This window comes from Giraffa tippelskirchi, chromosome 7 (genome assembly GCF_054371585.1).
Source record: "Giraffa tippelskirchi isolate mGirTip1 chromosome 7, T2T-mGirTip1v1.2.pri, whole genome shotgun sequence".
In the NCBI taxonomy this organism is placed as follows: Eukaryota; Metazoa; Chordata; class Mammalia; order Artiodactyla; family Giraffidae; genus Giraffa; species Giraffa tippelskirchi.
In genome coordinates, this window is record NC_137281.1 from 15,850,912 (window position 1) to 15,865,104 (window position 14,193).

At 44.9% G+C, this 14,193-nt stretch overlaps 1 protein-coding gene and 1 pseudogene across 3 annotated transcripts in view; one reads left to right on the top strand and one right to left on the bottom strand.

Annotated features, from left to right (window-relative positions):
• THAP8 (THAP domain containing 8) overlaps window positions 1–14,193 on the top strand; it is a 17,512-nt gene continuing 3,319 nt past the window's right edge. For both annotated transcript variants that reach the window (XM_081517085.1, XM_081517086.1), the window contains exon 1: window positions 1–219. In XM_081517085.1, coding sequence (XP_081373211.1) covers window positions 137–219 — 83 coding nt within the window. In that variant the 5' untranslated portion in view covers window positions 1–136. The remainder of the gene's footprint in view (window positions 220–14,193) is intronic.
• Window positions 4,974–13,571, bottom strand: LOC145515760 (large ribosomal subunit protein uL10m pseudogene; annotated as a pseudogene). Its single transcript, XR_014060994.1, has one exon. The product of XR_014060994.1 is annotated as a large ribosomal subunit protein uL10m pseudogene (transcript).

Sequence of the window (14,193 nt, forward strand, 5' to 3'; positions counted from 1 at the left end):
AGCGTGTGACGGGGACCCAAGGGCCGTCATGTGAGGCAGGCGGCCAGCGCGCGGGTGGGGCGGGGTTCGGCGGCGCCTGGCGAGGAGGACCAAAGTGCGGCTGCAGACCGGGCAAAACCCAGCTGGCTGGACAGCCATGCCCAAGTACTGCCGGGCTCCGAACTGCTCCAACACTGCGGGCCAGCTGGGCGCGGACAACCGCCCGGTGAGCTTCTACAAGCGAGCGCAAGCGAGGGGCGGGGCTTTACAGGGAGGCGGGCCCAGGGGCGGGGCAATGTGGGGCGGGGCCCGAGGGTAATGCAGCGGCGCTGGGCTCCTGGTCCAGCTTGCAGGTATTTGGAAGCAGGGTTAGCTGGCTGAAGACACCGTGTTCCCCGCGTTTCACTTGCACTAAACACGGTTCATTAAACGTGCAAAGGTATGATACAGCAAGGATAGACGATTACCTGCAGGTAGTGAACGGGGCGAACGGAGGAAAGGGAGGGCTGTGTAGAGGAATGAGGTTGGTCCAGGCTCAGAAAGAGCTTACCGTTGCCCACTCGCCATCCCCTCGAACTTGAGGCACCTCAAACTCAAAACATCCGAAACTGACCTCCTGACTGTCTCTCCCAGAACCAACCATAAGCTTTCCTATCTGAGAGCTTTCCATCCTTTACTGTCTTTCAGGCTAGAAATGCTTAGAACCAACTTTACTTCTTTTTTCTCACATCTGAGAAAGTAAAACTTAGCTTGAATTTTTAAAACAAAACAAACCCCCAAAAAACTGCCTTCTAATTTATTTAGGTGGGATAACAGAGATGGAAAAGGCTGGCTGAAGGGTTAATAGGAAAAAAATTTTCTCAGGGACGTGCTGCAAATGTGAAGTAGCAAAACTTCCCTTGTTTAAGCGACTACTGCTTTTTTACTAGGAAGCTTTGTTCTCTAAAATCATAGGCTATCACAAACTTTGCTGTTTGAAATTACATCAGTAGGAATGAAACATCTTACTTAAAGCCTGGAGAAGTTAGGTTGCTGTGACACAGAGAAGCAGCCTTGATTTACTGTTCAGGTTCAGAGCTTCAGGTGAGGGATTTCTGGACACAGTAGTTCACATCTATACAAACTTTATTGCTTCCAAGGAGACAGACCCTGGGCCCACTTTGCAATCCAAGTCTGATATTGATCCATTTACGCACAGTTCTGCTCTGCTTTGATCTTATCCAAACACTGTTTCACTTACATTTCATCTAAACTTTACCCATCCCTCAAACCCCAATAATGAGGCTTTCCAGGTGGTGCTAGTGGTAAAGAACCCAACTGTCAATGCAGGATATGTAAGAGACCTGGGTTCGATCCCCGGATCAGGAAGATCCCCTGGAGGAGGGCACAGCAGTCCACTCCCGTATTCTTGCCTGGAGAATCCCATGGACAGAGGAGGCTGGCGGGCTACAGTCCTTTAGCGTTGCAGAGTTGGATATGACTGAACTGACTTAGCATGCAAACCCCGATAATAATTATTTTCCTGTGTTTGATGAAATTCCCCACAGTACCTCTGGTGTGCAGTTCACTTATTGTCATGGTAAATAAACCTGACTTTATTAGATTCCAGGTTTGTCCCTGGTGGCCTTAGTCTAAATGGGCTAGGACACATTCCTCATCTGGTCCATCAGCAAATCCTGTTGGTATTCCCTTTTTAAATAAATTTTTTTTAATTTATTTTTATTTTTGGCTGCACTGGGCCTTCATTGCTGCACACAGGCTTTCCCTAGTTGAGGTGAGTGGGGGCTACTCTCTAGTTGTGGTACCCAAGCTTCTCATTGTGGTGGCTTCTCTTGTTGCAGAGCACAGGTGCCAGGGTGTGGGAGCTTTAGTAGTTGTGTGAGTGGGCTCAGTAGTTGTGGTCCACAGGCTTAGTTGCTCTGAAGCATGTGAAATCTTCCCAGACCAGGTGTTGAACCCATATCCTCTGCATTGGCAAGTGGATTCTTAACCATTGGATCACCAGGGAAGTCCAGGCTCTTCCTTTAAAGTCTATCCAGAATTGACCACTTCTGTCCCCCATCTTTGCCCCCACCCTGGCATTGGACACCTCCTTACTGGACTATTTTAGTAGGCTGTCCATTTGACAAGCTGCAAAGACTTGTCCCACAGACTGTCTCACAGTCTGTTTTCCACTTGCAGTCACAGGGGACTGGTAACCCCCTGAGTCAGATCAGGGCTTAGATGCCTCCCCTGGCTCCTACCTGACTGTATAAAAGACAAGAAGGTGAGGCTGGAGCAGGCAGAAAGCAGGCCTACGAAGCCCTACAGGCACTGGATCCCCACTGTCTGGCCTTATCTCTTCTCTCCTGCCCCTTACTCACTCCATGCCGGTGTCACTGCCTGTTTGATGTTCCTCTAGCACGCCAGGCACTTTGTTGCCCCGGGGCCTTTGCATGGAAAGTTCTTCCCTTTATGACCACTACTTTGTAAAATGATAACCGTCTCACAGTACGTACGCATTTTCTTTACTCACTTCCTGCTTTATTTTTCCCTTGAACCTTAACACTATCTGGCATACCACATGTTTAATATTGGGTTGGCCAAAAAGTTCATTTGGGTTTTTCCACAAGATTGTATAGAAAAAGCCAAACAAACTTTTTGGTCAACCAAATATATCCGTTTATTGTCTCCTCCATTAAAACGTCAGCTTCATGAAGGCAGGGATTTTTGTCTGTTGTATTCCCTGTTGTGTCTCTATCAGCTCGAACAGTTCCTGGCGCAAAGTGGGTGCTCAGTAAATATTTGTTGGGTTAATTAGGTGAATGTGTCTCATATGAGCTTCCCAGGAAGCCCGGAACTCCACATCCCAGCTATCCTTTGAGGGTCCCTGTTTCAGGGTAGGAGGAGAGTAGAGTGGTCTTTGGAACTGAATCAATATGTCCAGACTTGCTTTTTAAAATGTATACTCTGACGTGCATGTGTGTGCTAAGTTGCTTCAGTTGTGTCAGACTCTTGTGACCTTATTTATGGACTGTAGCCTGCGAGGCTCCTCTGTCCATGGGATTCTCCAGGCACAAATACTGGAGTGGGTTGTGTGCCCTCCTCCAGAGGATCTTCCTGACCCAGGGCCCAATCCACATCTCTTATGTCTCCTGCATTGGCAGGTGGGCTCTTTACCACTGGTGCCACTTGACACCATTTATTAATTCAATAACTTTGAGTGTCTCCTGTAGTAAGCAAGCCCCTGCTGGACACAAGGGACACTGACACATCTTGTTCCTGCCCTGACCAAGCTCATGGAAAGGTGCAGGGTCAGTCATGGACGAACTGAGGACACAAATTGATCCTCTTTTCTTCAGCACCACTGCCTCCAGTCTATACAGTTAATCCATGCTTCAACTCTACCCTCCGACGCTCCCCATCCTGCAACAATCACAACAAAACCCCTAACTGTTTGGAAATACGGTTACAAATGCCGATGACAGAATCCTCACTAAACTATTAGGAAATAAGGAAAGGAAAAAAACCCACCACTGTTCCCAGTCTGACTACTTCTTATCACCTCTGCGATCACAGTGTAGTCCAGGCTGTCATTCTCTTTTAAGATTTTTTTTTTAATGTGGAACATTGTAAAGTCTTTATTGAATTTGTTACAATATTGCTTCTGATTTGTTTTTGAGGCATGTGGGATCTTAGCTCAGCTCCCCGAGCAGGGATCATGCCCAAGTCCCTTGGATTGGAAGGTGAAGTCTCAACCATTGGACCACCAGGGAAGTCCCTGTCATTGTCTCTTAATGAGATGCTGTTATAGTTGCTTGCTGGTCTCCCTACTTCCACTCTTGCTTCCCTTACAGCAACAACAGTAATAACTTATTTAGAGAGCACTTACTATAGGCCAGGTACTGTTCCAAGTTCTTCACACATAATAATGAGAACAATAACGACTGTACACAGTAGCCAGGTGACCATATAGAAATCAGTTCAGGGAATTCCCTGGTTGTCTACTGGTTAGGACTCAACACTTTCACTGCCAGGGGCCCGGGATCAACCCCTGCTTGGGCAATTAAGATTCCACAAGCTGCTTGGTGTGGGGAAAAAAAAAAAATCAGTTCACATCTGTGTTGTTGAAATCTCCACCAGTGGCTGCCAGGCTGTTCCTCACACAGGCTGACCCATTCCCACCTCGAGGTCCAACCCTGAATCACTCTTGCAGAAGCCATTTAGCTAAGAGTTTGATGAGAAGTAGGCTCCAAAGCAGATTCTAGAGGGCATGGATGCTAGAAGGAACAAGGTGAAACAATGAGCCAAGTACTGGGAAATAACTTGAAATTCCTGTGCCAAAGGAAACATTCATTAGTTGTGTTTTCAACCCTTTCAGCACACAGGAACAAATGACAGTCATCTCATGGGGGTGGGATGTCTATCAGGTATGAATTGCATCTGTCTAGCAGTTAACAAAGTCCTGAAATAATAGTGGCTTAACCAAATTATGGGGTCTGTAGGAATCAATCTGGCTAAGTTATGCTACAGTAACAAACTCACTGAAACTCAGTAGCTTACCACAACAAAGGTTTATTTCTCACTCAGACTAATGTCCTTGGCAAGCCATTGATGGCATTTCTCTACTGTATCTTAATTAGGGGCTCGGGCTGGAGGAGCTGCCCCTAGGTGGAATGTTGCTGATCTTGTGGGAGGGGGAAAAAGAGAAAGTGGGGAGAAGTCACCCAGTGGCTCCTGGTAACTTGTGTACTTTGAAGTGGCCCATGTCACTTTAACTGCTTTGGCAAGTCCATAGCAAGCATCAGGTCAGTGGAGTGGAAATGTGTCTCTGTGTGGGGAATGGTAGCAAATGTTTAGAACAATAATACAGTTTACACAAGGTTTGTTTTTCTCTCATATAAAGCAAGTAGGTAGGTTGGCAGACCAGCACTGATGTGGCAGCTCCACAGTCCTCAGGGATGAAGGTCCTGTCTTTCATATCCATCCTCCAGCTGCCAAGTGCCCCAGCCATCATGCCCTACCATTTCTGGTAGGGAGAAAAGGGCAAGGGGGAAGAGTAAAAGGGACTCAACTCTAAACCAAGCTGGTCCACTTCACAAAGCCTTCCCAGAAATCCCGCCCAATGATTCTTCATCATTGGGCATTGCAACTGCAAAGGTTGCTGGGAAATGTAGTCTTTTTGATAGACCTTTAACCACCATGATGACATTTTGAATTCTGTTAGTAAGGAAAAAAAGAACTAGCAGTGCTCTAGATAGAATGGCTAACAAGACTAAAATATTTCTATATATAAAAAAAGATGGGCTGTCCACTTACGGTAGATTTTTAGAGAGGGACATTTCCTATTATAGATGTTGCTATCCAGAGGGGACAAAAGAGAATAAATATAAGACCAAATTAGGAAGAGGTTTTTTAATGATATTCTTTTCCTCCTTTGCCCCTTTAGCTGCTTCTGATTCCATTTGAGATTGCTTCCACTTTAAGGTACCATCTCAGGTGTCTCACCCAACATGAAAATATTCATTGGCCAGGACTTAATTGCATGGCCCCACTATGGCAAAGGAACCCAGGAAACAGTCATTTAACAGGGCACATTATGGCCTCAAAAAAGTTGGAGTTTGTTAGTAAGGAAGAAGCAGAGAGTGGATATGGAATAATCCTTTGGCAGTCTCCGCCCAGGAGCAGGTGGGTTGTGCTATTACTGGGGGATTTCATGTCCAGGCAGAATGAGGCTGGTGAGAGCAGCTGGATCTCAGATGGAGGCTGAGGGGAGTGCAGCAGCCAGAGTTCCTGGCTCTGTGCCCTGGGGTTCTTCTCTCTGGCTGCCATGGCTCCCCTCTGAGTCAGCCCTTAGTCCTCTTTCACCAGCTACCCAGCACTGTCTGCCTTTTGCCTGAGGAGTCTTGCTCTGCACCCCACCACCAACCTCTGTCCATCCAGTCCACCTCCTCCCCACAGGTGGCCTCTTTAGCTTCTTATGTGGCTTTCCCAGTGTTTCCTTATGCAAATACAGTGTATGTTGGTTAGTTTCCTGTGGCTGCTGTTTCAAACTCCTGGTGGCTTAAAACAATAGGAATTATGCTCTCACAATCCAGGTCGGTTTTACTGGGCCAAAATCAAGGTGTCAGCAAGGCTGCATTCCCCAGGAAGCTCTAGGAGAAAATCTGTTCCTCGATCTTCCAGTTTCTGGTGTCCACAGGCATTTCTTGGCTTGTGGCCACCCACCCCAGTCTCTGCCTCTGTGGTGACACTGCCTTCTCCTCTTTTGTCTGTGGTAATAATATATTCTTCCACTTCCCTCTTAGAAGAATACTTGCAGGACTTCCCTGGCAGTCCAGTGGTTAAGACTCTGTGCTTCCACTGCAGGGGACAGGGGTTCGATCCCTAGTCAGGGAACTAAGATCCCACATGCCATGTGTTATGCCAAAAAATTAAAAACAAAAAAAACCACTTGTGATTGCATGGAGGACCAACCCAGATGATCTCCGATAATTTCCCCGTCTCAGCATCCTTAATCACATCTTTTGTCATGAAATGCAGTATTCACAGCATCCGGGATTGGGATAAGGATGTCTTTTGTGGGACTATTATTCAGCCTACCACAATTACTGAAAGCTGGTGTACTCCATTTGAAACCTTTTTTTCACATAATATATGGCTAAAAGTAGCCCATCAGTTCATACAGTGCCTCCAGCTTATTTTAGAACTCATAGTGTTTTTTTGTGTGCATGTGTTTGAGTTTATTTATCTTGTCTCCTATGGATGGTACTGTCCCCTACTTTCTAACACTCCTTACTCTTCCTTTTTAAGAAAGAGGGTACAGACCTTATAGCCCTCAGCCTGTAAAGATATCCAGGTGTTTTTATGGTTAACTCCTATTTATGGAATTGATACTGATTTTCCATCTTCAATTGTGGTTTAAAGATACCTAAAAGTTCTTTTAGGTATCTTTGTTTAATAATTAAAATTGGTCAACTTTTTAAAAACTTGTTATTTTGTATTGGGGTGTCACCAATTAACAATGTTGTGATTGTTTCAGGTGAACAGTTAAGGGGCTCAGCCACACCTATCCATGTATCCATCCTCCCCCAAACTCCCCTCCCATCCAGGCTGTCACATAACATTGAGCAGAGTTCCCTGGGCTATGCAGTAAATTCTTGTTGGTTATCCATTTTAAATATAGCAGTGTGTACAGGCAACCATAAGTTCATTCTCTTTCTGTTTTGTGAGTAAGTTCATTTTGTATCATTTCTTTTTAGATTCCACATATAAGGGATGTCATATGATATTTCTCCTCTAACTTATAAAACTGTTCAGTTTTAAGAAAAATATTAAGTAAATAATGTCACCTTGTGGAAGACTTTGTGAAGGGGAGATGTAGATGACTATTAGTTATCTAATGCTTCATAACATTTAGCAGCTTAAAATAAACCTTTTATTTTAAACCTCATAATTTCTGGCAGCTGCCATGGGATCAGCTGGCCAGAGCTTAAAGATGGGGCCACCCCAGCTGCAAATGAAGCTGGGAAATGAGGTCTTTATTGTGGACAGTCTTGAGCCCAGGTCTAAATAGAGTGTATCACTATAAAAGAGGACAGAAGGAGACATTGGGGACTATGACACCAGTTGACAGGTGGCACTACTTTTAAAAGACACAAGTAGTAGGGCCTGTAATGGGTGCCTTATCAGATAATCCCCACCCACTCCCACTGGGAGTTTTATTTAGTTCATTTTTAATTTAGTTCATTAAAAAAAAATTAAAATTGCTTAAAGTTTTAATTGTGGTAAAATACACATAAAATCTACCATCTTAACCATTTTTAAGTTCAGTAGTATTAATATGAAACATATTCACATCGTTGGGCAGCCAATCTCCAGATTCTTTGATCTTGCAAAACTGAAACCCATTGAATGAGAACTGCCAATTTCCCTACTCCTCTCCCAGCCCCTGGCAACACCATTCTACTTTCTGTTGCTATGAGTTTGATTACTTTAGATACCCCATATAAGTGGAATCATATTTGTTGTTGTTCAGTCTCTAAGTCGTGTTGGACTCTTGGTGACCCTATGGATGGTGGCACAACAGGCGTCTCTCTCCTTCACTATCTCCTGGAGTTTGCTTAGATTTGTGTTTATTGCACTGGTGAAGCTATCTAACCATCTCATCCTCTGCTGCACCCTCCTCCTTTTGCCTTCAACCTTTCCCAGCATCAGGGTCTTTTCCAGTGAGTTGTAAAAAGAGTTGGAAGAGTTCTGGCTCTTCACGTCAGTGGCCAAAGTATTGGAGCTTCAGCGTCAGTCCTTCCAGTGAATATTCAGGGTTGATTTCCTTTAGGACTGACTGGTTTGATCTCCTTGCTGTCCAAGGGATTCTCAAGAGTCTTCTCCAGCACCACAATTCGAAAGTATCAATTCTTCAGCACTCAGCATTCTTTATGGTCCAACTCTCACATCCATACATGACTACTGGAAAAACCATAGCTTTGACTATGTAGACATTTGTCAGCAAAGTGATGTCTTTGCTTTTTAATATGCTGTCTAGGGTTTGTCATAGCCTTCCTTCCAAGGAGCAAGCGCCTTTTAATATCATGGCTGAAGCCACTGTCTGCAGTGATGTTGGAGCCCAGGAAAATAAAATCTGCCACTACTTTCACTTTTCCCCCTTCTATTTGCCATGAAGTGATGGGACCAGATGCCATGATCTTAATTTTTTGAATGTTGCGTGTTTTTTTTTAAATGTATTTCACTTTATCATAAAGCAGTGCTCCCAACCTTCCCATGACATGACACACCCTGAGGGTACAGAATTAACACTCAAAGCACTCTTGGGACCCTAATGAGAAAGCTCTAATGTAGAAAACCAGGGGAGCATCTTTACAGCTGCAAAGAGCCTGGTTCAGGCCCTGTGTGCCTCTTACTAACAGCATGACCTTTCACAGGCTATTTAACTTCTTTTCCCCACAGTCTTCCTCTCTGCGAAATGGAGATAATGTGTGAGAAATCAAGGAACTAGCACATGTAAAGTGGTTAGCAGTGAGCCTGGCACAGCAGGCTCTCAACAGATGCCACTCTCAGCACAATTAACTACTCAGTTGAGCTCTTCTGGCACGTAGGAGCCACAAGGGGCTAGGCTGGGAGGCATGTGCAGCAAGGCGCAGTGAACACAGAAGACAGGACTTCTCCGCTTTGGACCTGGAAAACGGAAAGAGATGGCTCCTATCAGGTCCCAAGTTAGGAAAACTAGGAACAAAGATAGTGATTACAAGCCTCCATTCTGAAATGGAATTCCCCTACATCTCTGGGTGGCCATGTACTGAGATCACTGTCAGTAAAAGCCAGGTAACAACGCCGCTCCCCACCCTAAGTTCCCCATGTCTCCGACAGCCAACAGGGCAGAGTGTATTTATGGGCAGGCTGGGTACAGGAGGCTGGCTATGAGTCCTGAACAGGGTTGGGAGGATCCGGCTGCGCGCTGGCTGGCACGACGGGGTCCCCCTCGTGCTGCTGTCTGGTGTACTGATCCAGCAGGGCAGTCAGCTGGAGGGGGTGGTGCTGAAGCAGGGAGTGGGTCCGGGCTGTGAGGAGGGCGAGCCCTCCTACCAGCTCCCCCAGTGCCAGGGCTAGGCTAGGGAGCTTGGAGTAGTTGATGAAGCCCTGCCTGCTGAGGATGGTGTCGTCAATGCAGCCACCCAGCAGCGGCAGGAAAGGCATACTCTTAAAGATTCGCACCATCTGCTTGACCTTGGGTTCTTCACTGACCAGCAGCAAGTTGTGCCCCACGAAAAGGGGCAGCAGGTTTTGGTATTTGGAATCCTCCAGGAAGGGCTTTCGGATCTGATTGGGGAAGACCTTAATCAGGATCTTGTGCTTCTGCAGCTGGTGCCGCAGGAGAAGCTTGTCCTCCGCGCTCATAGCCACGTTCTGGCAGACAGCTATCATTCAGTTGTCTCAGAAAACTGCGGCTATCTCCCGACAGAGGAGCCGGATGAGGCCTGTCTCCTCCTGCGGGGGGCTGGGAGGGGGCGGCAGGCATCTTTGGTTGACAAGAGGTTTGGGGGCAATATACTCAGTCACAGCCATCAGCTTCTGCCGCTCAAAGTGCATCACACAACGGTGGCGGGTAACAGCCTTGGAGCCATAGCGGATAATCTGGTGGGTGGGCAGCCGGCCCGCCTGGGGTAGGAGACCCCCTCGCAACATCCCAGCCATGGCCGCAGCTATCGCCACCAGAAGAATGACCGGGAGACTGGCGCGACGGAAAGAGCTAAGGCCGAATGTTGCGTTGTAAGCCAGCTTTTTCACTGTTCTCTTTAACCTTTATCCCTTTCTCTTATTAGAGTGGTATCATCTGCATATCTGAGGTCGTTGATATTTCTCTCAGCAATCTTGATTCCAGCTTATGATTCATCTCGTCCAGCATTTCGCATGATGCACTCTGCATATAAGTTAAATAAGCAAGGTGACAGTATACAGCCTTGTTGTACTCCTGTCTCAATTTTGAAGTAGTCCATTGTTCCAGGTCTGGTTCTAACTGTTACTTCTTGACCTGCATACAGGTTTCTCAGGAGACAGATAAGTTGTTGTTTAGTTGCTTAGTTGTATCCAACTCTTGGCGACCCAATGGACTACAACACGCCAGGCCTGTCCTTCACTATGGTATTCCATCTCTTGAAGAATTTTCCACACAGTCAAAGGCTATAGTGTAGTCAGTGAAGCAGAAGTAGATGTTTGTCTGGAACTCTCTTGCTTTTTCGATGATCCAGCAGATGTTGACAATTTGATCTCTGGTTCCTCTCCCTTTTCTAGATCCAGCTTGTACATCTGGAAGTTCCTGGTTCACGTACCATTGAAGCCTAGCTTGAAGGATCTTGAGCATTACTTTTCTAGCATGCGAAATGAACACAATTGTGCCATTGTTTGAACATTCTTTGGTATTGCCCTTCTTTGGGATTGGAATGAAAACTGACCTTTTCCAGTGCTGTGGTCACTGCTGAGTTTTCCAAGTTTGCTGGCATATGGAGTGCAGCACTTTAACAGCATCATCTTTTAGGATTTGAAATAGCTCATCTGGAATTCCATCACCTCCTGTAGCTTTGTTCATAGTAATGCTTCCTAAGGCCCACTTGACTTCACATTCCAGGATGTCTGGCTTTAGGTGAGTCACCACAACATCGTGGTTATCTGGGTCATTAAGACCTTTTATGTACAGTTCTTCTGTGTATTCTTACCACCTCTTCTTAATATCATTTCATTCTGTTAAGTCCTTGCTGTTTCTGTCTTTTATTGTGCCCATCTTTGCATGAAATATTCCCTTGATATATCTAATTTTCTTGAAGAGATCTCTAGTCTTTCCCATTGTATTGTTTTCCTCTTATTTCTTTGCATGGTTCACTTAAGACTTTCTTATCTCTCCTTGCTATTCTTTGGAGCTCTGCATTCAAATAGGTATATCTTTTCCTTTCTCCTTTGCCTTTCACTTCTCTTCTTTTCTCAGCTATTTGTAAGGCCTCCTCAGACAACCATTTTGCCTCCTTGCTTTTCTTTTTCTTGGGGGTGGTTTTGGTCACTGCCTCCTGTACAGTGTTACGAACCTCCATCCATATCCATAGTTCTTCAGGCACTCTATCAGATCTAACCCCTTGAATCTATTTATCACTTCCACTGAATAATCATAGTGAAAGTGAAAGTCTCTCAGTGTGTCTGACTCTTTGTGACCCCATGGACTATACAGTCCATGGAATTCTCCAAGCCAGAATACTGGAGTGGGTAGCCGTTCCCTGAGTAGCCGTTCCCTTCTCCAGCGGATCTTCCCAACCCAGGGATCGAACTCAGATCTCCTGCATTGCAGGCAGATTCTTTAGCAGGTGAGCCACAAGGGAAGCCCAACAATATTGGAGTGGGTAGCCTATCCCTTCTCCAGCAGATCTTCCCGACCCAGGAATCCAACTGGGGTCTCCTGCATTGCAGGTGGATTCTTTACCAACTGAGCTATCAGGGAAGCCCGAATAATCATAAGGGATTTGACTTAGGTCATACAGGAATGGCCTAGTGGTTTTCCCTACTTCCTTCATTTAAGTCTTAATTTTGCAATCAAGGGCTCATGATCTGAGCCACAGTCAGCTCCCGATTTTGTTTTTGCTGACTGTATAAGAGCTTTTCCATCTTCAGCTGCAAAGAATATAGTCAGTCTGATTTTGGTATTGACCATCTGGTGATGTCCATGTCTAGAGTCATCTCTTGTGTTGTTGGAAGAGGGTGTTTGCTATGACCAGTGTGTTCTCTTGGCAAAACTCTGTTAGCCTTTGGCCTGCTTCATTTTGTACTCCAAGGTCAAACTTGCCAGTTACTCCAGGTATCTCTTGACTTCCTACTTTTGCATTCCATTCCGCTATGATGAAAAGGACATCTGTTTTGATGTTGGTTCTAGAAAGTATTGTGGAATCATATAGTATTAGGATTTTTTTTTTGTGACTGGTTTATTTCACTTACCATAATGTACTCAAGGTTCATCCATGTTATATAGCATGTGTCAGAATTTCTTTCCTTCTTTTTTCTTTGACTGCACTGCCCAGCATGTGGGATCTTAGTTCCCTGACTAGAGATAGAACCCATGCCCCCTGCAGTGGAAGCGTAGAGTTTTAACCACTGGGCTGCCAGGAAAGTCCCAGAATTTCTTTCCTTTTTAAGGCTGAGTAATATTTCATTGTGTGTGTGTGTGTGTATATATACACACACACACACTGTATATATATATATATTGTGTATGTATATGTGTGTGTTTATGTGTGTGTATATATATATTCCACCTTTTGTTAATATATTCATTTGCTGATGGACCCTTGGGATTCTTCCACCTCCTGGCTATTTTAAATAATGCTGTTATGAACATGAGTGTGCAAATATCTCTTTGAGACCCTGCTTTGAAGTTTTTTCGGGGGTCTATATCCAGAAGTGGGATTTGGATCATATGGTGGTACGGTTTTCAGTTTTTTGAGGAACTACCATACTGCTTTTCATAGAGGCTGCTCCACTTTACATTCCCAACAGCGCACAGGGTTCCAGATTCTTTATATCCTTGTCAACACTTGTTATTTTCTTCTTTTTTTTTAATATAGTAGTCATTCTAATGGTTATGAGGCAATATCTTGTGGTTTCGATTGGCATTTTCCTAATGATAAATGATGTTGAACATCTTTTCATATGCTGGTTGCCATTTGTATCTTCTTTAGAGTCTATTCAAGCCCTTTGCCCATTTTTTAATCAGGTAATTTTTTGTTGTTATTTAAAAACTTTTTGACATGTTTTCAAGCATACACAAAAAATAGTGTTTGTTTAAATGAATCCTCATGTATCTATCACTCAGTTACACCAGTAGTCAACATTTCACTAATCTTTTTCTTCTACCTTCCTCCCACGTACATCTTTAATGCAGTATTTTAAAGTAAATTCCAGTCTTTTATTCATAAATATTTCAGAGTATTTTTCCAACAGATGACTATTTTAGAAGCTTAAGTCAGTGTAATGATCACACCTAGCAAAATTAACTTCTTACAATTATCTAATAACCAATTCATGTTTAGTTTCCCCAAACTGGATTAAAATGTCTTTTTACAGAATGGTTGGTTGCAGAGGAAGCCCGGATCTGCCTTTGTGTTGATGTTTCTTAAATCCCCTTTAATCTATAACCCCACCCCCTAGCCCCATGAACATAGGCTCTCCCACATTCTAGATTTGTCCGATTTTGTTAACTGCTCCCTTGGATTCCTGTGGAGGAACAGGTTAGTGGGAAAGGGAGAATGGCCATGGAAGAGAGACCAGGAGGGATATCGGAGGCTTTGGGGGATAGACAACGGATGTGGGAGAGGTGGGCTGATGCTGGATGTTTAAAAGATGAAAGTGAAAGTCGCTTAGTTGTGTCAGACTCTTTGCGACCCCATGAACTATATAGTCCATGGAATTCTCCAGACCAGAATACTGCAATGGGTAGCCTTTCCCTTCTCCAGGGGATCTTCCCAACCCAGGGATCGAACCCAGGTCTGCCACATTGCAGGCGGATTCTTTACCAGCTGAACCACAAGATGGAGCCAAAAAATTAGATATGGGTAGAGGCAGAGATGGGCTTCCCTAGTGATTCAGATGGTAAAGAGTCTGGAAACCCAGGTTCCATCTCTGGTGGGGAAGGTCCCTAGAGGAGGGCGTGGCTACCCACTCCAGTATTGCCTGGAGAATCCC